Source organism: Quercus suber, unplaced genomic scaffold (genome assembly GCF_002906115.3).
Source record: "Quercus suber isolate HL8 unplaced genomic scaffold, Cork oak 2.0 scaffold_632, whole genome shotgun sequence".
Taxonomy (NCBI): domain Eukaryota; kingdom Viridiplantae; phylum Streptophyta; class Magnoliopsida; order Fagales; family Fagaceae; genus Quercus; species Quercus suber.
This window is the reverse complement of record NW_027070074.1, coordinates 240,529-266,985: the sequence shown is the minus strand read 5'-3', so window position 1 is coordinate 266,985 and position 26,457 is coordinate 240,529. Positions and strand designations below refer to the sequence as shown.

Sequence of the window (26,457 nt, the reverse complement as noted above, 5' to 3'; positions counted from 1 at the left end):
AACTTTGTTCTCTATAAAATATCTAAAAGTTGAAGAGTAGGAGAAATAACATTTATTATTATTAAACTCTTATATTTGTTACTATGCTATTTTTTGAGCTATATTAACGTAGCATTTCAGTCAATTCGATTAACTTCAGTCTACTTTGATTAATTTACAAAATTTAAAACACTTTCACGATATAACAAATATAAATAGCTTAATTTAAAAAAGTCTAATATATTGTTAAAAAATAATCACATCTTAAAAAAAAAAAAATTAAAATTAAAACTAACAAAAGTTTCATAAATTATTTTCATTTTTTGCTTACCGCTTAAGAGCATTCGCATCAGCTCTGGTATAAATGTGTAAAATACACATTTTGATCACTTTTACACATTTTGAATCAAAAAACACTCCACATCAATCCTTTTAAAATCATGTAAACTTGTGGAAATTTATCAACGAGCTACAGTACCCGTGTATATTTACACGGGTACTGTAGCTCGTGTATTTAATTTCTTAATAATTTTTTCTCCCTCATTTCTAACTGACGCTCATCTCCTACCTCTCTTCCCCAACATCCAGCGCGCTAGAATCAACTGAAAATGAACCCAAACAAACCCACACACAAACACACCCACACACATACAAACCCAAACGGCCAAAATCAACTGAAAATTAACCCAAACAAACCCACACACAAACACACCCACACACAAACAAACCCAAACAGACAGAGATATCGGTGCTTATCGGAGCAATCTGGGTCGCCGGAGCTCGTGGGTCGGCCAGTGAAGCGTGGAGCGTGAATCGGGCGATGAAGAGAGGATTTGGATCGCCGGAGCTCGTGGGTCTTGCTAGGGAGATCGGTGCTTGTGGATCGGAGTTAGGGAGATCGGAGCTGTGAATCAGATAGAGCTTGTGATCGGAGATGGGTATAGAGATATAGACCGAGAGGGAGACTGAGAGAGATACGAGAGGGAGACCGAGAGAGATAGATGGGTATAGAGAAATAGAATAAAAAAAATGGAAAGAGAGAAAGACAGAGAGAGACAGAGTGCGTATAAAAGGGTAGTTGGGACATAATAAAATAATTGAAAAAATTGATTATTTAAATAGAAGAGGGGATAGAATAAATGAACTGATATGAGTATATTGTAAAAGTGAATGTGTAAAATAGAAAAAATAAATTTTTATGTGTAAAATAGACACAAATTTTACATGAGCGGATGCGAATGCTCTAAGTTACCTTCTCTTCCTCTTTTACAAAATGTATCCCAAAGAAAAACTCACCTTCCTAGTTCCTACATCAATAGCGTGTACCGTAATAGCTTACTTTTCTCTGACTAGTGCATACGTGGCGATTTGGTTGAGTCTCCGCTACATTACCAGTTTCTTACAGCACTGTATAAGTTCTCAGCGATCCTTTTCATATATAAATAGCGCAGCCACAATTTGAGCTCGAAAAGCGAGCGAATCAAAAAGCAAGTTTCGACAACTCATTTCTTCTCGAATCCAATCTAATCGAGAGCAATGAATAGAGTTTTCCCAGTCGACGAAATCGCCGATTCCTTCTGGTCCGGCACCGGCGACAATATCAGCTCGGGTCCGATGACCCGGAGCGAATCCGAGTGGGCGTTGATGAACTTTGTCGAGCAGTGCACGGAGTCAGAGATTCCTGCTCCGGAGACTCCTGCGGCGATCGCCTCCGATGTGGTTTCGCCGGTGGAATCGTCCTCGTCGAAACCAGACGAACTCGACGAACTCCTTCATCTGCCGTCGAATCCATTTCCGATGGCTGCCGTTCATTCCGATGAGTACCGCGCATTTCTCAAAAGCAAGCTCGACCTCGCTTGCGCCGCCGTGGCTCAAAGAGTCTCTCTTTCTCTCTATACATGCATATATATACATGTATGATTGACTGATTATCGGTTTTGATTTTGTTTGGTATTGGAAATTTTTGAGTGCAGGGATCGAATTCAAAGCCTGAAGAAACTGGTAATGTAGCGGAGACTCCAGCAAAGCGGCCAAATCCGTCTCAATTGGGATCCGAACCTAATGGTACAGCCTTTTCAACTTTTCCTTATCAAATTACTGATGTCAATTCTATTATAGTATATATAATCTTTGTTTGATTTCAATGAGAAAATTCATAATCGTAAATCAATTTGCTGCCTTTTCTCATGTGTGTTATTATATCCGAAAAATTTATTGGAGGTGTTAAATTAATACGTAGAGTTCATTATGATTGACGAGTTACCACAATTTGGACATATATAACGTGGCTTTATATGCATTTCTATGTTCCTTATTGCTAAATGAGACCAGAACGTAGCCTATGTAATGAAGGAGGGAGATGGGGAGAGATTAGGCTAGGAAAGCCTGGAATTGGGCAACATACGGCAATGAAGCACTACAAAACAGTAGCAATTGTCAATAGACATTTCAATGAGGTTAAACCATGCCTTACACTAGTAAGAGAACTGCAACAATTCCCAACAACACCATTATGTAAGCCACCACATAGATATCCATGTCCATGAAACTGCCACTTTCTTCCTCCACATGACCCGCTGGCATTATAGACGGTGGTCCAATTTTGGTGCAATCGTTATGCATTGGAGGTCCACACAGGAGAGGGTCCCTGATAGTGGGATTCTACCATTCAAATTGTTGAGGGAGATAGGGAGTGGAATGAATTAAATTATAGTATATTACGGTCAGTCAGTCACTCTCCCTCCATCTCACTCGGTTCCAAACATACCCTCAATATGGTAGATTTGTTCTAGTATGAGTGTGAGAGGCTGCTCTTTTTATTAAAAACAACTACATTAATTTCATTTTTTTAAAGAACTCTGTTTGTGTGTGCAGAACTACAAGAGAGCTCTCTTTATCTTTATGGATAGCCAATACATTTTCAAATATAGTTGGGGGACTCTCCCTGCACACACCTGTAAATTAAATTGTATGTTAGTACTATAGGTATTGGTCATGGTTTCCCTATTGTACAAATTGAGGCTGATGGTGGACCTCTTGGAAATCCAGCATTACCTCCTTTGCAAAGAAGATCAGAACCTCAAGTCATACAAGCAACTAGTGGATCATCAAGAGATGATTCAGATGATGATGAATTTGAGGGAGAATTGGAGATCACTGAGAATATGGATCCTGCTGATGCAAAGCGTGCCCGGAGGTAACTTCAAAAATTGTTTCTTCTATGCTTTAAACTCATTTGGTTTGTGTTTCTTAAACATAAAATGGTCTGCAAACCAATTTGATTCTTTTCCATATATATATATATATATTTTAATTTTTTTTAGACAAAAAGGAAGTACAGTCGTATTTCAATTGATATGTTGGTTGTTTGACTTAGGATGCTGTCAAATCGAGAATCAGCTAGACGCTCAAGACGAAGAAAACAAGCACAGATGAGTGAACTTGAGACACAGGTACTGCTTTTTGTTTCTTGTTAACGCCAAACTCACTCACCATTTATATCCTTGTTTTTATGATTTTTGTTGAAGTGATAAGGCTTTATATAGGTTGGTCATCTTAGGGTTGAACACTCTACATTATCCAAGCGTCTCTCTGAAATGGAAAATAAGTGTGGCACATCTGGTTCTGACAACAGAATTTTAAAAGCTGAAATTGAGACAATGAGAGCACAGGTAACCCACCATTGTTGTCAAATTGTGAAAGTTTTTGGTCACTTGCATATCTTTTGTAATGAGCTTATATCTGTTTCCTCTTGAAAGTATTGTTTTATACGTTATTTTTGATAAGTAATAAGATATATTGATATCAAAAAGGAAACACCCTAGTACACAGGGAGTGAACAAGAAGACAACAAATCAAAAACAAAAATTGCAAGAATCAAGGAAAACAAAAAAAGAAGGGAAAGATTTGTTTTGCAAAGCTAACAACCAATCCAACAAAGTTCTAAAAAAGAAAAGCTTGAGATCCGGAATAGATCTCTCAATGTCTTCAAAACAACGACTATTTCTCTCCCTCCAAAGACACCACATTAAGCCATGAGGAATGATGGACCATATATAACCATTTCGATGATGACCAAAACTACCTTGCCAACACCCTAACCGCCCCAAAACAGTATGAGGCATAACCCAAGATACACCAAATAAACCCAAAACCATAGACCATAGATCCATAGCAACGGGACAATGAAGGAAGAGATGGTCAACCGATTCACCATTACTCTTGCATATGTGGCACCAAGAATAATCTTTCACCAAGAAACCGAAGATAGTAAGACCAGCTAAAATTCTATAATAATCTTTCACCAAGAACCCCTTAGCTTTGCTAGGAAACCAACACATCTTGTCCTCACCAAACCCCCTTATAGAAGAACCATAAATGGTTTCCATGAAGCTTGACAAAGCCTCTAATTCTCGAACATGCACACCCCTAAAGAAACTCACATCCCAAAAAAGGACACCATTGGGGGATTTCATGAGCTCAGCCACACTAGCCTCCTTATTCTTGCAAAATCTGAACAGGTCAGGGTAGCTAACTGCAAGAGGAGTCTCTCCACACCAATGGTCTTGCCAAAACTTCACCCTAGACCCATCACCAATATCATACAGAATATGGCGAGAGAAAGAAGGCCAACCCTGACTGATACTCTTCCATAAACCAACACCGTAAGGACCCTTAATAGATCTGGTACACCATCCCCCCCATAGACATCCATATTTCAACTCTATCACTTGTCTCCAAAGGGCATCCTTCTCAATCCCAAATCTCCATAACCACTTCCCAAGTAGAGCTATATTGAAAAGTCTTATCTTCCTTATCCCTAATCCACCCGAAGAAATAGGAGCGCATACAGTAGCCCATTTAACCAAATGCATTTTAGGTTCATCACCAAAACTGCCCCATAAGAAATTCCGCTGAAGCTTCTCAATTAGGTTAGCCACACTAGCAGGTATAGGAAATAGAGAAAGGAAGTAAGTGGGTAAATTAGAAAGGGTGCTTTTGATTAGAGTGACTCTACCTCCCTTTGATAGATACAAGCATTTCCAACCTGCCAATTTCCTTTCCATTTTCTCCAGAATCGGAGTCCATATAGTCTTATCCTTGAATTTAGCACCCAAAGGAAGACCCAGACTTTTCATTGGTAGAGAGCCCAACTTGCAGCTAAGGACATTTAGCAATAAATCAATATTAAGCACTACTCCAACCGGAACCAATTCAGACTTGCCCAGAGCAATAAATCAATATACGTTATTTGAAAATAAATGCCAACGAGGTTACTGTGTGACTATGAAGTTATATGAAAATTGGATTTAGTGTAAAATTGTAAAATTATTAATAATGTTTGAACATCCTATGGAGATTAAATTTTTATGCTATTTCTTGTGGGCTGTAAAGGAAAATATCCCTTAGGTTTTTTTTTTTTTTTGGTGAGTGAAAAGTGAATGGACTGTGCATATGTTGTGTGATGCTTAGTAAGTTGGTTTTTATTTCCGCGGTTGTTGGCATATTCATCTGGCTCATTTTGAACAATGTTTAGTTTATGGTCCTACGAGTTAAGTGGTTGGACCATACTTGACAATTATGCTCTAGTATATAAGTTTACCAAATGAAAAACATACATACTGAAGTGGGCATGCTGTTGTCTGTTCTCCATACTGAAGTGGGCATGCATACTCAGACACCAGAGTGTCTTCATATGTATCCGTATAAATCTTTAATTGTTATCTACAAAACTAAGTTGTTATAGCATTTTATGGTCAAGACAAGATTTTTCTTGTGTTCATCTTAATCTTTCATTTAAAGTCAATAACACTGCCTCTATTAAGCCAGTTAGGTCAGGGCTAAATTTAGGAATGGTTTGGACTCATGCCTCAGGGTGGATAAATGAAAGAGTCACTGATTACTAACATTACTTGTTTTTCCAGTGCTTTGGTCCATATTTTATAGTAGCGCAAAATAGGCTCCATCCTCCATAGGATTATAGATAATTCTGTTTTGTTTTTTATTGCACTATTGGCTGGGAGCAATACATTTGCAATCTTCTTAATTTGCCAATTCTGTAGTATGATTGCACCATGGAATATGGATATAAGTCTGTGATGTATTTTCCAATGCCTGTTTTTTTGTTTATATTCTTTGATGGTGATTTTTGCATCACGTGCTAGTCATTCTATTTTCACAGAATGGATGTTGACACATCTTCTGATGTTGACTGCCATGTTGCATCAAGTTTGTCTTATTTGACAACTTGTATCTATGTCACATACCAGAAAGCTGCTTAAGATGCTAGTATGAGTCTCATGCCTGGAATTGCCTCTCTGAAGTCTCTAATTGCTTCATATAAGAGATTTTGGATGGATATAATGAAATAAATTTGAAATAAATTGCTTGCACTTTTATTTTTATATGGAGTTTTTGCTTTCACAAATAATATGTAGTTAATATATTATATGGATTTTCACAGGTGAAGATGGCTGAAGAACAAATTAAGCGAGTGACAGGGCTCCACCCACTGTTGCTAGCGATGGCTAACATACCTGGTGCAGGAATGCCATTTGTCAACAATAGCTCGGTACATGCATCTACAAATGCTTCTTTACCCATTCCACCAAACCTCAACCACAACCAATTCATTCACCAGCCGCCAGTTCCTACAGTTGGCAATGGTGCTCCACATCCCCAGAGACTAGACAATGGTTTTGCCACTGACCCCTTAATCCCTCTTATGGGAAACCAACATAAAGATATTGGGGGAAGCAGAGTCGCTGAAATGTCTTCTGTGCAGCACACAACTGGCGTGCAACAAGTGCAAAAGCAGATTTCCCCAAACACTGGTTCGGATGGGGCCATGCCTGGTTGGGACAATGAGCTTTCTCGTGCAGTTGCAAACAATAACCAGCAGAATAAGTATTAGTTCAGATTATATGTGAATATTGATTCAACTGCATCTTTCTTGTTATTATTATGATTTAGTTTATTCACTATTGGTTAATTTGGATGGGAGTACTTAAATAATAGGCTTCACATTTCAGTTTCTAGTTTAATAACTTGAAAATTATGGATGGATTGAGCTTTATTTTTTTGCTAATTTGAAATGATTGCAGGGAACATCACTAGTGTTTATGTTGGTGCTACATCCCATAAAGTTCGAAGCTATCCATTTTTCATGAAAACACAATCCTACCACTCATGTGCCCCATATTCTCTTTCCTTTTGCTTAGAACTCATACGTCTCAAAAGTCATCAAAATATTATAAGGCATCCAGAGTATTTCAAAAGGCCATCAAAATATTTTAAGGCATCCATAATAGTGGGAGAAACAAGGGAAGAGGAAAGGGGAGGAGAATGGCCCGTTCCTCTTATTTGTATGTTTGTGAAATTTAAGAGAATCAAGAGCCTTATAATTTAGAGACATAATCTGCTCTACTTTATTAGGATTTAGGAGAAATAGGGTTCGAAACACCCTTCATTGTAACTATTGAAGTACCTACAAATAAATTACGAGGGAGAGGAATAAATATTCCTCCCCAAACACACTCTTTCCACCCCAAACACACTCTTTCCATGTGAATCAAATAATTTCAAGTTTATTTTCAAGGCCGCAACTATACGGTAAACCAGTCAATTTACAAAAATAGTTTTCCAAAAATTGGATCATTTTCAAGATTACCTTTTACAATCGGAACAGTGTTTGACCTGGTGGTTTATCCAAGCAGCTATATTCATATATATGCTTCTTTGCAATTTAATTTTGTATTAGATTTACACACTCCACCATGTCATGGGGAGGTGACTATCAAGATGTTCAAGATAACAAGAGGTCTTTAAAAAAAAAACCCTCGGGTCCAACCTATGGAGGTCATCCTTTTCACACAACTCTGCTCCCCCCTTCCCCAAAGCAATTATCTTCTGTAACACAATATTGCATTTCAGAAAAATATTACAGCTACTATTAATATTACGGCAAAATTTACAAATTAATTTTACAATTGTAACTACATAGTCCATGGATAAATATCTGTCGGCAAGAAACAATCCCATTATTCATCCTAAAGCTGTTTTCCTACAATGATAATAGCTGAGTTGGTTGTCCTGTGATTGGACTTGGTGGAGTGACCATTGGCCATTGTAGCAGAGTGATTCTCCACGTATGGTATTCCACCCATTATGTGAACCTCATAGAACAAGAAAAAAAATCATCGTGACCCATGAGTGACATGATCCACATGCAGATATACTTCAGAAAAGAGTACTACATATATGGAATCCGTTACTGCTGAATTTTGTTAACTGATTGGAGACCTGAATGAACTTTGCTTTGAAAATGGGATTCCAACCTGCAAAAAGTCTACCGTAGTCAGAATAGTGGGGATTTAAAAAAAAAATAAAAAGAAAAATAAAAAAAAGGAAAAGATTTGAATAAGGAATAGAGCACTATGCCATGCCTGGTTGAACATTTATAATAAATGGTCTCGGGGGAGTTGTAGGTGCGAGCATTGGCAAACATCCTTTTAACATCCGCAACAAACATCTCAAATGTTACATAATATTGCTCGGACTCTACCCTCTTCGACATTGTCTTCAGATCTATAGTAGGTTGACAATCCATGAAAGTATCACATATTTGACAAAAATGCACAAGATTAGTTTCTTTTATGGGTTTTTCAATAGAAAGTACATAGGGCACAAGCAATCATAGATTTTGGTTTTAGTGTACTTTGCTATAGTTACTGAAAAACTGGTTTTGGAAGGACTCAACATCATCAAGATTTCATTTATTACGGCTTGAAGAGTATGGCAAGAATAGATTTGGAACAAATAAAACTGACAAATTTCCCAACATCATGGTGATTTAGCGAATGAACGTCATCAATGAAGCAGGGAGAGCAGGAGAGGAAGGCGTTGGGGGTTGCATTAATAAGACATGGACACCCATCGACAACTAAGAAAGCTTGTTAATTCAATATTATAGTCCCGCACTACCATTATTACATTAATTTTCAGTATGTCTAAAATTTTACAAGAATGAAAAAACTTGAGTTACCCTTCTAGGTGTTATATAGATAATTTCAAGCCAATTACAAGTTTGAAGACAATTAACCTTTTTTTTTTTTTTTTTACTTATAAAAAATAATAATAATAATAAACCTCAGCTGAAATTGTCAACCCTAATGATATAGTAACCTCACACGAAAATTCAACTCTAATGGTAGAATAGCTATAACCTCACATGAAATATCGTAAGGTGGAGAAGAAACAATTGTTTCAGGCATTGACAAAACTAGAAATACCCGTTGTTTCAAAGAGGCAATGAGTAAATGTTCATAAAGAGATGACCAAAACAGTTTCGGTAATCCAAGGAAATGAATATGATGCATATGATACTTTGTCAAGATGAAATATATAAATGCGGGATTCGGATCTGGAGCAATAAATTGCACCAGATGCAATACCATCCGATGGCTCATATTTATTTATTTATTTATTTATTTTGTTATCAGCCATTGGATTCAAAAAGTAAAAAAGTTAACTTTTTAAATATATATATATATATATATATTTTTACCTTTTTGTATCCTATCCAATGCCTACCAACAAAAAGTTAACTTTTAACTTTTGTTATGAGCCATTGGACGGTATTGCACCAGAACCAAAGCAATAGTTCTTACCCATTGGATCTTTGATGATGTCATAATAGTCGGGGACATCTCGTGCATCAACTGGTTCCTTGAATGGCCAAGCATCAACATGATCATTCAGCGACTGCTTAAATGAAAACCCATTTGGTAAGATTCCAATAAATATTGACAAGCACAATCAAGCCACAGAAGGAGATGTTAAGGGAAAAAAAAAAGGAAATTTGCAAGCACACTTTCATTTCTGAATTCTATGACAAGTTCTGCAAATTTTATTATATTCACACTGCAAGCACAAAAGACAACTCCCCACAAGTCATCCTGGGATCTGGTGGGTCCTACACATCATAGAGAAAACTTAATATGAAATTTTGTATGAAATAAAGGCATTTAGATAGTTTCAGGAGTCAATTTAGTAAATCATTATAGAAAAATAGGTATTTATTTAATTGTTGCAGAGCACAAAGGCATGAATATGTATATTTAATTATCAGTAGTCACTCACTCTTCTAAAGAGGGTATCAGATTGACCCTCTCACTTACATGCATGCCTTGAAGCTAAGTGCCTGAAGCACAAGTGACTGTGTAAGGGCATAGATCTGAGAAAAGTAGGACAACATCCTTGAATGAGGGACATTAACTTGCAACCTCAGGTCAAATTCAAGTTGATTTAGAAGTGGCAAACAAATGCGTTTTCTTTGCAATCATGTCATGACTATGTTTTTCTGCTTCCTTCTTATTTTTTATTTTTGCAACTTAGTTTAACATTAATTCTATAGAAGTTGCAATATCTGTTGGATAGTTGTAGTATCTCCAGAGCTTACATGAATAAATTCTTCTTTTGGTAAGAGTATAAGTATTACAGGAATAAAAATAAAAAAAGTGAGAAAAAGATGTTAGAAACTTGCCTTTAGAAGTGAGCGCATGAATGCAGTCAGATGTTTTTGATGAGTGGCACTGTCAGTAGAAGCGCTTACAATTCTAAACCGTGAATGGCCCCACTGATCAGGGGTCCACCCAGCATCCCCTATTATCAAAATAAACCACAAACATCTAATTAACACTTTGATACTCCATGAAACGATGCAAAAAACACTCAAGTAGCATCTAGACTCATAAATTGCAAAATTAGACTGATATAAAAAATTGAATCAGCAAGACCATTATTCACATATCTAAGTTGATACCTACAGCATAGCATAAACAGCCAAAATGTGCTCTCAATTTAATTATAAGTTTATGTTTTTTTGTTTTTTATATTTATAAGTTTATGTTTTGAATTAAATAAAATTATGTATCTCATCCTTAACTGTAGTGACAAACAAGAACATAAAACAATCTATTTAACCTTTATTAGCAAGGTTTTATACAACTACTACATGATATTCTCTCTTGTAAATGCTTAGATTGGAAATTTTTTACTTTGATGTGCAATATCTGATAGATAGATCCATACTTTACCGTATAACAGCAAAAACGAAAAGGAGATACCTCTATATGAAGCATTCCATAAAAACTCAGAACAGCTAATCGGCCAAAAAATTGAAAAAAAAAACAGTAGGAAAAAAAAATTGTGAAGGGTAAATAATTTTGAGCCAGAAGACAGAGCACTAGAACTATAAATGTTATTTGATGTACTGAAATTCCCATAAGTACCATAAGAAGCAAATGCCAAGCAAATAAACTGAAAATGAGGGGAAGCTAAAAAAAACTTACTCAATCCTGGAATATCCTCAACTTTGATGATTTTTTTGGGAATACCAGCTTCTTTCTGAACAAATATGTTCTCCATCAGAACTAGGTACAACACTTTTTTACATCATTTTAACATAATAATTTTGGAAATAAAGCATATTGCCTTAAAAACAATAAATTAAAAAGAACAAACTTTTTAGAAGGTGTGTTAACAACTGTCTGTGTATCAGACTTTGCTATTGACATGCATCAAGATGATTCAGAGGATCTCCTTGGGTGTCTAGTATATAATTCCATCATATAAAAAGGTAGTGAGTTTTCATTCTAGTTTAGACACATTGGCACTTTCCAAATTTTTAACAGTTTCTGAGAAATAGCTTTGATATAGCTTGAAGTATATTTTAGGAAGGAAAAATTGAATTTACAAATCTTATGTGATATTATAAAATTTGAGTTTTACATGTGCCATGTAATAAAATAAACAAGTCATGTTATGCCATGTGGTTCAATTTAAGTGTTATATATCATATAACATGTTTTTGACATTTGGCTCACTATAAATTCATTAAAATTATTAAAGATAATTTCATGATTTTTTATTATTATTATTTTTAATATAAGTAAAGAAATGAGAACTGGTAAATTTGTGCGGTTATTCTGGGTTCTTGGATTATTAGATAGTTGGGGGATGGAGGAATTTCATCATGAAATTATATTAATACTACTGCATTCAAAACTTTATTGCAAAAAATTTCAAGAACCTTATCAAAAGAAGTCTCATTATTTATTTTGAATTATTTAAATCCTATAAAATAATTTTTGGTTTTAGATAAAAATGTAGTTTTAAATGATATGTTTCTGTTGTGTAACATGGGTTTTTTTTTAATTTTATTATCACCATTTTATTGTTCAATTTTGACAACATTAGTAGTGTTTTCCTTCTTTAATTTACATATGATTTTAATCAGCATATGCATCACATAGGCATATTTCATTATTACTGTTTAATCATGGAAATTGCAAATTCACCTTGGTCATGTTATCATGTACTGACTTCATGAAGGTGCTCTAAGCATGTAAAGGTCTAATCTACTTTTAGATATTCATGCAAACTGAATTCAGTTGAAACAACTAGCAATTAACACTCTGAAATGCTAAACATTTATCCTACAAAACCATCAGAAGCATATAGTATGTATCGATTAGAGAGCTCAGGGCATCCAGAAATGATATTATATAATACCTTCTCAAAAACAATTCCAGAATGAACGATGTGACAGTTTGAGAGCTCTCTTATCTTTTCATCAATTGCCTATCATGACAAAAACAACAATATAATTCAGATTATAGTTAGAAGTTAGAATATGAGATAATATAGTACATCAGAAAACAGGAAGAGAGAGAGAGGACAATGAACTCAGAAGCAACAGTTTGACCAGAAAGATAACTGTTAGCAACTTTCAAGTGATTAAAAAAAAAAAAAAAAAAAAAAAGGACTTGCAAGTCCGGGGTTGAAAGGTACACATGTTTGGGTTTTTCTTTCATTTTGCTTTCCAAGTTTGAAATACCTTGACAACTTGAGATCAAAATATTCAAACATTAAAATCTAAAGGCTTTGCCTGAGGCAATGTTATCTGTAATAACAACCAACTTTTCCCTCATCTACATATTTATTTCCTCTCAGCTGTGCAACTTTCTTTTAGTAGAGAATTGGTTGGAATTTCCAGTAGTTCAATGATAAGAGAAGAAGAATCATGTAGAGAACTAAAAAGAAGCTAGAGAGGAAGACCAATAGCACTCTCCAAACACTCCGTAAAAATGATGGTATTTAAATAGTTCAACAAATTTACAATGCAAGGTCTAGACAAAACCAAAAGGTGGAAGTAACATAATTTGCCAGGGGTGGATAACAAGGTAAAAGTTCAAGTGGTAAAAATAAGACCCAAAGTAGTTTGGAGCAATGGCAGACAATATTTTGCTCTATAATTTCATCTATAATTACTTATCATATAAACTCATTCACTTTGATTATGCAAACCAAAAACTATCAGAGTGACTAAGAAGATATTCATATTACCTGTCTCTGACGGCGAATCATAGTTGACAAATCCGTGTACGGAAGCTTTGGATCAATTTTGCATTCCATAAGGATTCCTCCATCATAATCTTTTATATACCTGGATGCTAAGGAAATTCTAATAAATATACTAGAAACAAATAGAATGGAACGTCTTAATTAATTCAATACATCTGAAGCAGGTTTTCACAGGAGGTGAGGCATATGAACTTGGAAAGAAAATTTTAGCATTGCTGTTGTTAAGGTACAATAAACCGGTTTTAAAAAGGCTTAAAAAAATAACGTAGATGTGAAAATAAACTTTCAATAGTCTTAAGCTAGGAGATGTTTTCAGACATACCCATGCCATCGATCTTTCTCCAAGTGGATCTCTTTGGTAAAACCCTACAGGTAAAAGAATATAAAATTCAATGCATTATTAAAATCAAACCCTCTCCAATCAGGAGAAGGATAAATAAAAAGAAATACAAAAAAGAAACAGTTAAGCAAAACTATGCCAAAACATTAACATCGAGATGATCCCAGAATTCCTTAAGGAGCCATTTATGGAGATAATTATTATAGATGATAAAATAGCAGTTTAAAAAGTCAGATGAATGATCCAACCAATATCTAATCTTTATTACATATGTAGCATTTGTTTAACCTAAACTAAACCTAACCTTCTAAGTAACTTGATCAAGAATTATAACTGACAAACAACCATATAAGAAACTATCTACTCCTTTAACTTTCTGTCCCTCATTTTTCATTTTGCCAAACAAAGAGACTTTATCAGCAGATCATCACCCATGCTCTCTAGAGAAGTCAAAACATTTCTAATTAAAAAAAAAGGTTTTTCCTTTTTTAGTTTAAACAAGTAATAAAACCCTGAAGTACCAGAACAACCACACAAAAAGATAGACAAAAATACCTGTTTGATAAAATAGCCCACAGCATTATTGTCAGCATATGTCAGAAAATGAGTCAGCCCGTCTACATCACGCGCATGCTGTTTTAAGTGATTCATCAGCCTGGTGCCATAACCTTTTACTTGTTCATCAGCTGTGATAGCACAAAAAGCTATCTCCCCAAACTTCTGGCTGAGAATTTCCAGGGAAAATGAGTCTCATTAAATATGGTAAATGAAGTGTCATGTAAACAAACCATAACACCAACAAATTACTGCGGAGTTTTTACTAGCTCCCACATACTAAATCAAAGAGGCGCACAAAGCAAACAAAAAAGGTAGGAATTCCAGATCCATTGTGAAAACTTAGAATTGGTCTCATGGCCTAAAGGCCATACTCCTGATAATCATGATTGTTGCTAATAAAATCAAGCCCAGATGATTGTGAGATAAGTGTGATCATATTACAAGGAAGATTTAAAGCCAAAAAAATGCATTTTTTGCTTGACCTCTACAAAGATAGGAAGATGAGCTAATTAATCATATAGAAAGAACTTCAGGAGTGAATGAAATTAGGAAATAAGAAAGCACATGAAACAGCAGGATAGAAATAGGAGGCATGAATGAAAATGTGCAGGGAAAGTGCTCCACCTTCTACACTCGTTTATTTGTACTTAAAATACTTCAAATAAGTGGGCATATTGTTACAAATATGACAACCTCAGCCGCGCAAAGAATAATAAGAACAAATAAAATATAAAAATCACTATTACAAATGTAATATTGCTACAGAATAGAGCAACTATATGTAGGAAATTCTACCTGTAAATGATACCAAAAGGGTAAAAACAAATAAGCAATTATAAGGATGAAATTAAAATGAAATTTACCTGATATATGGGCGATATGTGATACCACCAACAACCAAATTACGTCGGATAACCATTACAGATTTATGGCTTCTGTAGAAATTCAATGAAAAAAGCAAATTAAAACAACCCCCAAAAAAACAAAAAACTAAATATCAGAGAGATGTACATAAATTTAAAGGGAAAAAAAAATCATATTCCCAAATAGGTTTTCAACTTCTGAGTTAAAGTATGGAAATTTTAAATAAATTCAGCTTATACACAGTTTCGCCCTAAATTTTCATCACTTTGGAGGTGAATCAACTATTGACAGCCTAAAAGCATAACAACATGAAAAATCAGATGATAAAGGCCATAAAAGCGGCACATAGATCCACACAATAACAGCATCAACCTCACACAGCATTCCATATGTATGATACCTTTGAATGTATGCATCAACCTCACACAACATTACATTCTTTTTTGTATAGGTAAATATAATTTTATTGAGACGAAAATAAATAATGAAAATAGTCACAAAGTAGAAGGAATGAACGGAGTTAATATCTGTGAAACTCAACGCAAAAGACCACTCATAAAGAGAATTAATGAAGAATGTTTGCAATTGAATTGATGTGCACAACATTACCTATCCATAACAAGCCGGACAATGTACTCTTTAGGCATGTTAGGTAATTGCCTTGCAAAAATATTCTTCAATCCAATCAACCTGAGAAACCACAAACATAATTCAAAATCCACACTTGCACTAAATCACTAAAACTCTTAGAATCCTTTTGTTTCTTCCATTGGTTGAGCCAAAAAAAAAAAACGCGTAATAACTGAAGAAAATTCAAGATGAGGCAAAGAGGAATAGAATACCAAACCATATGCTCATCAACTCCATCATTTGATAGACACACAAACTTGAGCCTTCCTGCCTCTTCCTGCACTCATTTCCAAATCCCACAAACACCATTTCTATTCTCAATTCATTGAATCAATCACTTTTTAACTTTAATTTTCCAAACAAAGATTCAAAATTTGACACACAGAGAGAGAAAGAGAGAGACTTACCTCTCTCTTCAAACTTTCTTCTCTGGCGCTATAAGCTCCACTGGTCTGAATGTTCTCAGTGAAGATCTTCGTGGCGTCTTCTTTGACAACGATTCCAGGCACCAAGCTTCCGGACGGAGCTGTGGCTCCCGCCGGACCGGTCCCCTGGGCCCCACCGTCCTTCGTGCTATCCGAATTCTCGATCTTAACCGTGGCGGAGGAGCTCAGATTCTCCGTCTTGATCTTCGTGTTGCGAGCCGAGCCGGAGCCTCCACCCGCGTTGGCGGCGTCGAGGCGAGCTGTGGTGAAGGTGCGAATGGAGGAGTCGTCTTCATCGGAGTCTTCGGCGTTTGTGGCTTCGGGGGCTTCCTCGTCGGAATCGTCGTCGGAGTCAGAGTCGGCGCCTCCACCGCGGGCGGAGATGCTCTCGAGATCGTCGTTGGAGGTCAAAGCGCCGTCGCGAGTGTCGGCGGAGAGGGAGTAGCTCAGATTCTCCGTCTTGATCTTCGTGTTGCGAGCCGAGCCGGAGCCTCCACCCGCGTTGGCGGCGTCGAGGCGAGCTGTGGTGAAGGTGCGAATGGAGGAGTCGTCTTCATCGGAGTCTTCGGCGTTTGTGGCTTCGGGGGCTTCCTCGTCGGAATCGTCGTCGGAGTCAGAGTCGGCGCCTCCACCGCGGGCGGAGATGCTCTCGAGATCGTCGTTGGAGGTCAAAGCGCCGTCGCGAGTGTCGGCGGAGAGGGAGGAGGGAGGGAAAGGGGGAGCGTGGTCGTCAGACGCGAGCTTGCGCTTGTGGATGGAGGAGGTGGCGGAGGAGTGAGACGGAGATGGAGACTGAGAGCTTCGGGAGCGGTTCGGCGCTGTGAGGTGCGACGAGTGCGTGTCCATTTTTGACTCGGCCGAGTCGACTCGACTCTGTCACTCAGTGTTATAAAAACGTTTATAATTAAAGAGACAGAGCTGGCTCAGTGAGTTTAGGGTTCGAACTTCGAAGTTCAATTTGCAGAGGTAGGAACTGAACGAGAATGACGACGAACGTGGGCAATTTACGAATTTGCCATTAATTTCATTTCTCAACCTCAAACGACGTCGTTTTTTCTATAGATAAAACTAATGGGCCTAGCCTCCTACATTATTAGTCCTAGTTACTTTTTTTTTTTTTATTTATTTATTTATTTATTTATTTATGGGGTAAGGGAGCAAGTGGCCCATGAAGCAAAAAAAAATTCAGAACAAACATATTTTGAATTACTGAGGACCAAAAAAGAATAGCACCTTTAGCCAAGGCTCGGTTTGGTTGACAAGAATAGAAAACAAAAAGGAAAATAGTTCTATTTTTCAGGTATTGTCCATACATTTTTTTTTTTTTTTTTGATCAAAGGTATTGTCCATACATTTGATTAATAGTTTGTCAGGGATAGTTTTACATTTGATTTTTTTTTCCTAAACCAAAGCTGATATATGGTCAGTCTCAACTGGTTGATAGGATGGAAAGTTTCCTAACCCAAAATATTTTTGGGTTTATATGTAATTCAAAGTTTCAAACTTTATATTTTTATTTTTCTCCTTAATAAGGATGTACTATTTTTCTCAAAAAAAAAGAAAAAAGGATGTACTATAAAGGAAAAAAAAAAAAAGGAACCCTCTCAATCTCTTCCTAGTTCAACCAAAATCATAGGAGGAAGAGAAGAGATGTAAAAATATTCCTTCAACATTACAAGAGACACTCGCATGTATTGAAATTTCAAAGTTTCGAATTTGGTTGAACAATAAATATTATTATCCATTTACTAAAATGTGATAGGTTTATATGCAACTCAAATCTGATCGACCTATGAATATATTTTCACAATATTGCAATTTAGACTTGGGGTCATGTGCCTTATTTAGGCCTATGTAATTTGTTTTGCAAGGCTCGAGCTCCTTATGCAGGAAAAAGTATTTCCTAATTTCTATATTGGATATGTGTAGCAAGTCTCTCATATTATATAATTTTTACATAACTATATGGCATACATGTTATGAGAGGTATGCTTACTTATGCTGATACATAACTGCATAGGATATTATTATCTGTGTATAGCGTCTCTTAATCTATGCTTGAGCAATACTTGTTTTAGAGGATGAATGGGGTAAAGCCAACAGTTATTGGGAGATAAAAATAAAGGACTTCTACAAGTATCCAATTAGTACGAGCCATAAGGTATTATATAAAAAGTTCATGCATCCTAATATATATTTTAAATATACTTTATAATGTCTCAACATTAATATCTGGATAAGATGTACCACTAACACATAGTATTAGTATGCTTAGTCGGTACCAAAGAGTTATTAGTTGGTCTGAAATTAAGAAAGAAAAATAAACATAACTTATTTAGTACCAATACTTTAGTTTGGTCACTAAACAGAATGAGAAGATGAGTCGAAAAAGGTATATGGAATAAGCAGCAGCCATTGAAGACCTTTCCATTGTTTTTGTTTCCCTCGCGGCCTCAGTTACTCTCATTCTTGTACCTATATTTGAGAAAAAAAAAAAAAAATCATTAATTTCGAACCAATCTGTTTTGCATCATAATAAATTTTGGACAAATAAATAGTAAAAAATAGTAATGTTATAAATCTAACCATATAAAATTTATGAATTCATGTATCACAAATTCAAACATTTATGTTTATTATGTTGATAAAGTCGCATTAATCACATTCATTATTAGTCTGTTACGTTAGTTTATAAATTTTTTATAATGAAATTTATATTAGTTTTAGAATTTTGCTAGTAAGAAATTACGATCTAACCTGATAAGTAAATGATACTAATACCAATAGTATGAATCCTTCTTTTTCTCCCTGATTGCAAGAGGAACATATGTGCTGACCTTCTTGGGTGTTTTGGCCTTTTTAGCTGAATTCATCAACCTTGGAGGAGTTGGTACTTTGTTTTCTTGTGCAGGCTTTTTCTTCCTCCTATATGACTTCCTTGGCCTACCAATATTGTTTTTAAAGGTGTTATATAATAACAGAAATAGTAGCTTCAATTAAGTTGTATTCTAGTCAAACCCGGAAATCTATGAAGTTCTAACACCATAGAGGAATATATGCAATTTCAAGATAAAAGATCGAATATTCTTATAGTACTATCTCGAAAGGAAATAAAATTTCTTCACTAAATGGATATCAAATCTATTGGAGGAGCAACCCCAAAAAAAAAAAATATATATATATATATATAATCTATTATTATGACATGAAATGCTTTCAACATGTAAGCTAGAAACAAATGAATATGTTATTAAACAAGAATAATAACTCCAGAAAAATGTTTGATTTTTTTTACATGAGGAGTACTGTCTGAGTTTGTAAATGCAGGTGCTATTAAATAATAAAATAATCTAAATTACTAATGCATTTGCATCACTAAACCTCACATTCGCAAGACTACCTAGAGATGCAAATCATAGTAGAATGATAAACTTGTTTACCTCTTCAAATGCAAGAATATATAAAACTTAGATATACATATTGTAGCAGAGTGATAAACTTGTTTACCTCTTGAAATGTAAGAATATGTAAAAATTTTGGAAAGGATCCAAGTTTTTCATGTATGATCAACAAAGATTACTAAATAATTAAACAACTGCATAATATCATAAAAAAAAAAATTAAAAAAAAATTTCAAGAAGTGTAACTCTAAACTCAGGCTACAATTTAATTAGGCTCTAATCTCTAAAGTAAAAAGGCACGGTAGGTTTGAAGATTTAGTCATTTAAATTTAATTACCCGGTCGCTGCACGGTTATAGTAGCTACGAATGAGGTCATGAGGGGCTAACATTTGAGGTATTTCTTCCTCAGCCACTTCCTCGTAGCTATTGTCTTCATAGACAACCTGCACAAAGAAACATTCATAATGGCAAAGGATAATAACTAAATAAATAAATAAAATGAATAGTTGAACAAGAATGTAAAGACCCTATAGTCTCAAAATAATTAGAGATATAATAAACAATTAGGGCATTCATTAAAATAGTATAGTGAAAAGCTCAAACCTTGAACCATCCAGTTTCAACCTCATAACTTGTAACCTGGCCAATGTATCTCACACCATCAAATACCTTAGTTACAGTTGCCCCAATCCATCTGTTATCTGAAACCATCTGTGTCTTACCGTTCTGAAAAAGATAATATAAACACATCTAAGTTTTTATAAGATTGCAACACCATAGCTCAAAACAGAAAAATAGTTTGTTTTAACTTACTTTGATTTCAATTTTGACCATAGTTCCTGAAGTTGGAGCAAATTCATGTTCACTACGCTTTTTGCCAAATATTGTGGAAGTTCCCCGAATTCCAATTTTACCTTTCCTTTTAATATTTTTCTTAAGGAAGGTGCTGAGAACTTCATTTGATGAACTTTCAGAATCTGAGTGGTCTTCTATTATCAAAATGTAAATATCATACTTGATTATATCAATATATGCAAATTCAATTATAGATTTTTGAGATATTTGGGACAACAAACTGGAATTGAAAGAATTACACTAGTTAACTTGTACCAATATGAGTAACAAAAATGCATATCAATTTTTGTGATCATGCCTATATCAATTCACATACATTGAAGGAGTTTAGAATTTACTAGCAAAATAATAATAATAATAATTAAATAATGACTCACGTTATGTATACCCTGAAGTTTTATACAAAAATTGTGCTATATGGCACACTCACAATGTATTATGACATGTGTAAGGACTCAGTTTGGATTGACCCTAAGTTTTGATGGGTTTTCAGCCCAATAAGCCCAAACAATAAATTTATAGAGAGTGGGTTAAAGGTTTAGGTGCTGACCGTCGATCACCATGCATGAACTTTCTTTATAAAAAAAATACTAAGAGTTTTCTTTACAAATGGGGGAATGCTCCTCGGCCACGGGCCGAGGAGACCTTCTTGTTCTCCCTCTTTTTTCCCCCCCCCTTTCTTACTTTACTTGCTTTTCTTATATAGTTTCCATCTGCCTATCTCCTTATTCCATCTGTTGATCATCCATTTGCCTTTCTTCTGGCCGTCCGTCCCATCAGAGGCCTTATCAGTACTCAAGTGGTTCACTCTGATCAACGTTGCCCTGCCAAGGGGTTATATCCCAATTAATGCGGCCAGAGGGGTTAGGTGAATGCATTAAGTGCGAATGTGACAGCTTGCTCTAAGCTTGTCCCCTCCCGAAAGTTATCCTTAGAATGCCGAGGACGAACAGGTCCTCGGCGTGGGTCACAACAGAGGTTTTGCCTGACTTAGCCTTGGCTGGTCAGTCCTCCTCGGCGTTGTCCTTGGGCCTACTATCCGATGGGCCGAGACTATCAGGCCCACGGGCCCCACAACATGATAATCACATAAAATAAAAAATAAAAAAATTGTGAGATGCATTTACAACAATTATATATGAAATAAATTAAATATGCCCCCCCCCCCCCCCCACCCCCGGGGCTTTCATGGCACAAATATATATAGTAGTATCTCTTCCCTTAAGCAAACAAGTATGAAAGCGAAGTTTTAACTAGTTTGTGTGACTTGAAGCATTCAATAAATTAGAAATCCAAAATGGATAGGCCACCTCCATAAAGTTTGAAGTAGTTTGAACTGTGAATCACAGCCACATCTATATAAAATGAGGTCCATGATGTAGCGGTTAAATGAATGCTTAAATATAAATAAAACAACTGAATCAATCCCCACTGTATAATGTAGTATGCTCAATTATAATACCTTACTTAATTACAAAGTTTCAAATAGCAAGAAGTATTACATTAAACTACAAGGAATTACAAAGTTTATCACTCAAATACCACATTTTCATAATCATGCTAGGCTAGGAATTACCACCAAAAATTGGAAAGATTTTTATTGCTAGAGATTCTTCAAACCTATCAAACTCTTAACCATGCTTGAAATAGGCAATAAATCAAAATGTTTATGCTATTAAACAATATATTAGATGACAGCCTCTTTTATATATATAGGGCCAAGTTAGAAAGATGGCTTTTAGGTGTGCAAAATCAGTTCCTATTTCTGAAATACTATGCTAATGGCAGAGTGATGTCATTGGTATGCATAATAAAACATGTTTATTGATGCTGAAGGTTAAGTTTTATGGAAAAGTTATCATATCTGTCAGCATATTGCCTAATTTGAACTCATCACCAAACTTTTTTCTTCCCCTTGATTTCATCTACAATCTCCATCCTTACCTCTCCTACTTGATAACACTATAGATAATCAAGAGCCACTTGCTTTTCAATATATTTGACACAACTATGAAAATTTAGTGCTTTGGAAGTGGGTAGTTCCATTCCACACCAAGTATAACCGTTATCCTAAACCACTATTAGAAAGAAGAATTTAGTAAAGATAGCATTCAATAACAATAATCATTTTCACCAATAGAAAAATTATGTTTTGGTTTGGTTTTTTTGATGCACACATCACTCCCTTTTTCTTAATTAATGAATGATGAGCGCATTACTATTCCATATGAAGAAAAGGGGATTTAGATGATCTAATAACATCAAAAAGTAGGTAGAAGATTTTAGGTGTATATTGACACTCTAATATGTGTCAGTATGATTTGTTTTTTGTGATAAAGAAAAAATTTTATTACTAAAATAATATAAATACAAGTAAAAAAAAAAAAATACAAGAACAGTATAGGTTAGGAGAGAAGAAGGAAAAAAAAAAATCTCAAAGAAAAACCTACAAATCTCTTACAAAACTAAGGAAAAGTATCAATGCATATTGAGAAACAATATAATCCATAGCTCTCCAAGAAAACATCTCAAAACCATAAGATTCACTCAAGGGGAAACCCAAATTCAAAGAGAGAGTCCAACCCTAGAACCCACTAGGCCAACTTGAGACCTACCTAGGGGACAGTAAAAGCCTCCAAGCCCACCACAAAGGGCTCCAAAAAAACCATGAAAGGAGCAGAGAAAACCCTTCAAAAGAATTGAGAGAGGCTCAAGCCAAGAGCGGAACTCGTAGTGAAACCAAGGAGCCTCGATCTTACAATAGCACATAAGTACTAACATGCACCAAGAGCTTCTCTCTCTCAAAAGAAAGAGAGAGTTTCAAAAAAAATTGTGCATATCTCAAAAAGATTGAAGGTATAATATATTTGTTAAATTTTATGCAATTAACCAATTGTATCATTACCCAACAAAGGATGCACATTCATAAACGTTCATATACAAAACGACGTAAAGTTAGTTGGGAAAATACCGTTTTCAGTTGGCTGAATTTCATAACCATATTTGTCACGTGTCATAAACTACCATATTTAGTATCCAAATATCAACGATTTAAATTATCAATGATTATGCCATAACATAAATATCATCAATAAATCAGTAAAACCTACCTGATTAATCTTGTAAGAATTTTTTTTTTTTTTTACATGCTCATGAACATGTATAATGCAAAAAGCATCAAAAATTTTCAAAAAAATTGAGATGGCCCCTCAATCATTTTTATAATAACAAATTATATCTTGAAAGACTTTCATGAATAAGAACCTTCATGTAAAGCAAGTTATCTAGACTTCATTTCTTTTTCTTACAGAATCACAGATGAACACTGCTTCTCTAAGTGAAGAAGGAACACAAAGAGACAATTGATCAGTAGTTTTTGAATGAAATTACCAACCCATATCTTTCCTTTGGGAAATTCTCAATTATTTTATTCTTTTTTTAATCCTTATTTTTAAGATGAGCAGAAATCTCCTTTTCCTCTTATTTTCTAATCACAATTCTTAAATTTTTAGGAACATAAAAGAAGGATTTTTTTTTTTTTTTTTCAAACAAAACGCACTGGATTTTCACCTCCCCCGCCCGATCCTCTTGGAAAAAAAAATCACTGAATTTTAATTTCACATAAAACTGATTCAAATTCAAATCAGTTTAAAGTTGTGCTAAGCCTTATTCATCAACAAGAACTGAAGCTACCAAGAAAAAAATCAGGAAAAAAAAATCACCTTTTGTTATCCAATATCAACCAAATACTCATCCATAAAAAAATAATTAAAAAAAAAAAAAATCAACCTTGCAAACTAGGATATACATGCATACAAATGAGATATCTTGCAGGTGTATAAAAATCAATCTCACCTACTAGCTTGCTCATAACTTCTTCTGAGTCACTCATTTTCAGATTAAGATCTTCAAACCCTAAACAGAAACACTGTAAACCAAATCAATGTGTAAAAAGATTAGAACAAAGAAGGGGAAAAATTAAAGGATACAATTTTGTATTTGAAGTAAAATGGTACAAAATTTAAAGCATATGCAAGCTACCAAACCCCTCTAAGCCTCACACTCACACACACATACCTGAGGAAGCAAATAAAGCACAATAAAAGTCTTAAGAGAGATGTGTTTGGCAAAATGATAATTATATATGCATGTATTTGGCTTCATTTTAAGACTTTGGTGATAAGAGGCCTCCATTAATGAACGACACCTGCACTCAGATTCGTCGTTCTTGGGTAATTTCATGCAAGGACAAATTCGTATGCTTTAGACAAAAGAGCTGGCTTTTGTTATGTCAAACCATGGCTCTCCACGTGTACTATCAACTTATTTTAGAGGGCCTATGTACAAGCCAAATCACGAGATTACACTTAGTGATTGCTGTATGGGGGAATATGATTGGCTGGATGATAAATTTTGGTTTTGGCTTGAGAAACACTGGATTATTGCTTTTTCACCTGGTGACGCTATACAACTAGCTTTCTAGAAATGGTACCTCGACGCCCACGCCACGTAGGATTGGTCTCCACTTTACATGTCCGAAAACATTAAGACAGAGACAGCGCGGGATTTTTATTTTTTTGGGGGAAAAAATATGAAATCATTTTCAAATAAGAAGATTAATGTTCTTTTTCATTTATAGTTGTCAAAATAGGAATTTTATCTAAAACTGTGAAAGATAAGTGGGATCGTAAATCGTAGAATCAAATAGTGAATCGTAAGATCTTATATTATTTGAAAAAAAAAAAATTAGTATATTAAATAATCACATAAATTATAAATTCATAAAAAATCAAAAATTTGTATTCATTTGATGTAATTATCGTGCATCATTACATCCATTTGTAAAAATCATTTAAGATATCAAAAATCTCAAAACGTAATACTCTATTGGAATGTTATTTTTTGTTTGTTTTCAACTAACACTCTATCTCGTTACATTAAAATAGTAAAACTTGATTTATTGGAATATTATTTTTCATTTGGGTCCAACTGAACCTTTTGTTAAGTTAAAGAAAATTACAAGAAATCAAAATTGTTTGAAATCGTCAGAATCGTATGATCTTGAACGATTGCTAAGATCCTTAAAAGATTTAAATTGTTTTGAGCAGGTGAGAATATAAAATCGTAGGATCGTAAGATCAAGATTGGGATTTGACAACCATGGTTTCATTTGCATTGTGATTTGTTCATAAGGTTTTTCAAATTTTATAGATGAAGTTTTTTTTTTTTTTTTTGTTCATCAAATTTTACATATAACTTTTGTTTCTAATGATAGCTCTTTATCATATTTAATAGATCAAGTAAGTGAGATATATGTTGGATTAGTACAAAACCAATTTTGGTCCATTTAATTGCACTGTTATAGTCAAAATTTTATCAATGTTAATGAGTTGTATTCATTTTGTCTTATACAGAATCATTAATAATGGTATCCTATTACAAAAAAGTGCAATATCTATTCAAATCCTAAACGTTGACTGTAACAGACGAAAAATTATTTTATGAATCAGTTTTACATCCCTCTAACACTATGTGTAGATGTCACATGTTATATATGAGAGAAATATTTCATAAAATTGTTTCATAAGATTTGTTTTCATAAAGGACAAACAATTATATATATATAACATGAGAGAAATATTTCATAAAACTGTTTCATAAGATTTGTTTTCATAAAGGACAAACAATTATATATATATATATATATATATTTTAATATAGAATTAGAAGATAGATGTTTTTTTTTTTTTTTTTTTTTTTTATATAGAATTAATGAATTTACCAAAATTACCATCATCTGGTTATTAACTTATTAGAAAGTCACAAAGTTATAGAATTTATTTTCCTTCAATTCCAAAGAACTTACTTAAACTATTAATTATAGTTTGTAATAAATTTGACAGAATATATGTTGTACAGAAAATGTATGAATTTCATTCTACTGAAGACTATAAAAAAATGGTAATGAAAAAAAAAAGA

The 26,457-nt window shown here is 34.6% G+C and overlaps 3 protein-coding genes across 6 annotated transcripts; 1 reads left to right on the top strand and 2 right to left on the bottom strand.

The window, feature by feature from the left end:
- Positions 1 to 1,323: 1,323 nt before the first annotated feature.
- Positions 1,324 to 7,025, top strand: LOC111998839 (light-inducible protein CPRF2). 2 transcript variants are annotated; one of them, XM_024030944.2, is made up of 6 exons: positions 1,324 to 1,857; positions 1,953 to 2,043; positions 2,965 to 3,175; positions 3,356 to 3,431; positions 3,525 to 3,650; positions 6,443 to 7,025. In XM_024030944.2, exons 1-6 carry the CDS (start codon positions 1,516 to 1,518, stop codon positions 6,890 to 6,892), a joined length of 1,296 nt encoding a protein of 431 aa, XP_023886712.1. In that variant the 5' UTR covers positions 1,324 to 1,515; the 3' UTR covers positions 6,893 to 7,025. The 2 variants fall into 2 exon arrangements, with proteins under 2 accessions (XP_023886712.1, XP_023886713.1); XM_024030945.2 differs by having other exon boundaries at positions 1,328 to 1,857; positions 3,028 to 3,175.
- Positions 7,026 to 7,905: 880 nt separating this feature from the next.
- Positions 7,906 to 17,237, bottom strand: LOC111998855 (histone acetyltransferase GCN5). The gene is made up of 14 exons (XM_065765476.1): positions 16,813 to 17,237; positions 16,204 to 16,581; positions 16,009 to 16,073; positions 15,776 to 15,856; positions 15,166 to 15,237; positions 14,300 to 14,468; positions 13,727 to 13,770; positions 13,387 to 13,486; positions 12,553 to 12,621; positions 11,331 to 11,385; positions 10,523 to 10,641; positions 9,648 to 9,741; positions 8,424 to 8,565; positions 7,906 to 8,315 (listed from the first exon to the last, which is right to left on the bottom strand). The coding sequence occupies exons 1-14, from the start codon at positions 17,065 to 17,067 to the stop codon at positions 8,249 to 8,251; spliced, it is 1,710 nt and encodes a 569-aa protein (XP_065621548.1). The 5' UTR covers positions 17,068 to 17,237; the 3' UTR covers positions 7,906 to 8,248.
- Positions 17,238 to 18,355: 1,118 nt separating this feature from the next.
- On the bottom strand, positions 18,356 to 24,677 carry LOC111998856 (uncharacterized). 3 transcript variants are annotated; one of them, XM_024030972.2, is made up of 7 exons: positions 24,556 to 24,677; positions 24,334 to 24,406; positions 20,437 to 20,612; positions 20,227 to 20,349; positions 19,960 to 20,066; positions 18,979 to 19,164; positions 18,356 to 18,696 (listed from the first exon to the last, which is right to left on the bottom strand). In XM_024030972.2, the coding sequence occupies exons 1-6, from the start codon at positions 24,670 to 24,672 to the stop codon at positions 18,996 to 18,998; spliced, it is 765 nt and encodes a 254-aa protein (XP_023886740.1). In that variant the 5' UTR covers positions 24,673 to 24,677; the 3' UTR covers positions 18,356 to 18,696; positions 18,979 to 18,995. The 3 variants fall into 3 exon arrangements, with proteins under 3 accessions (XP_023886740.1, XP_065621552.1, XP_023886741.1); XM_065765480.1 differs by having other exon boundaries at positions 19,059 to 19,164; XM_024030973.2 differs by having other exon boundaries at positions 20,437 to 20,609.
- Positions 24,678 to 26,457: the final 1,780 nt, after the last annotated feature.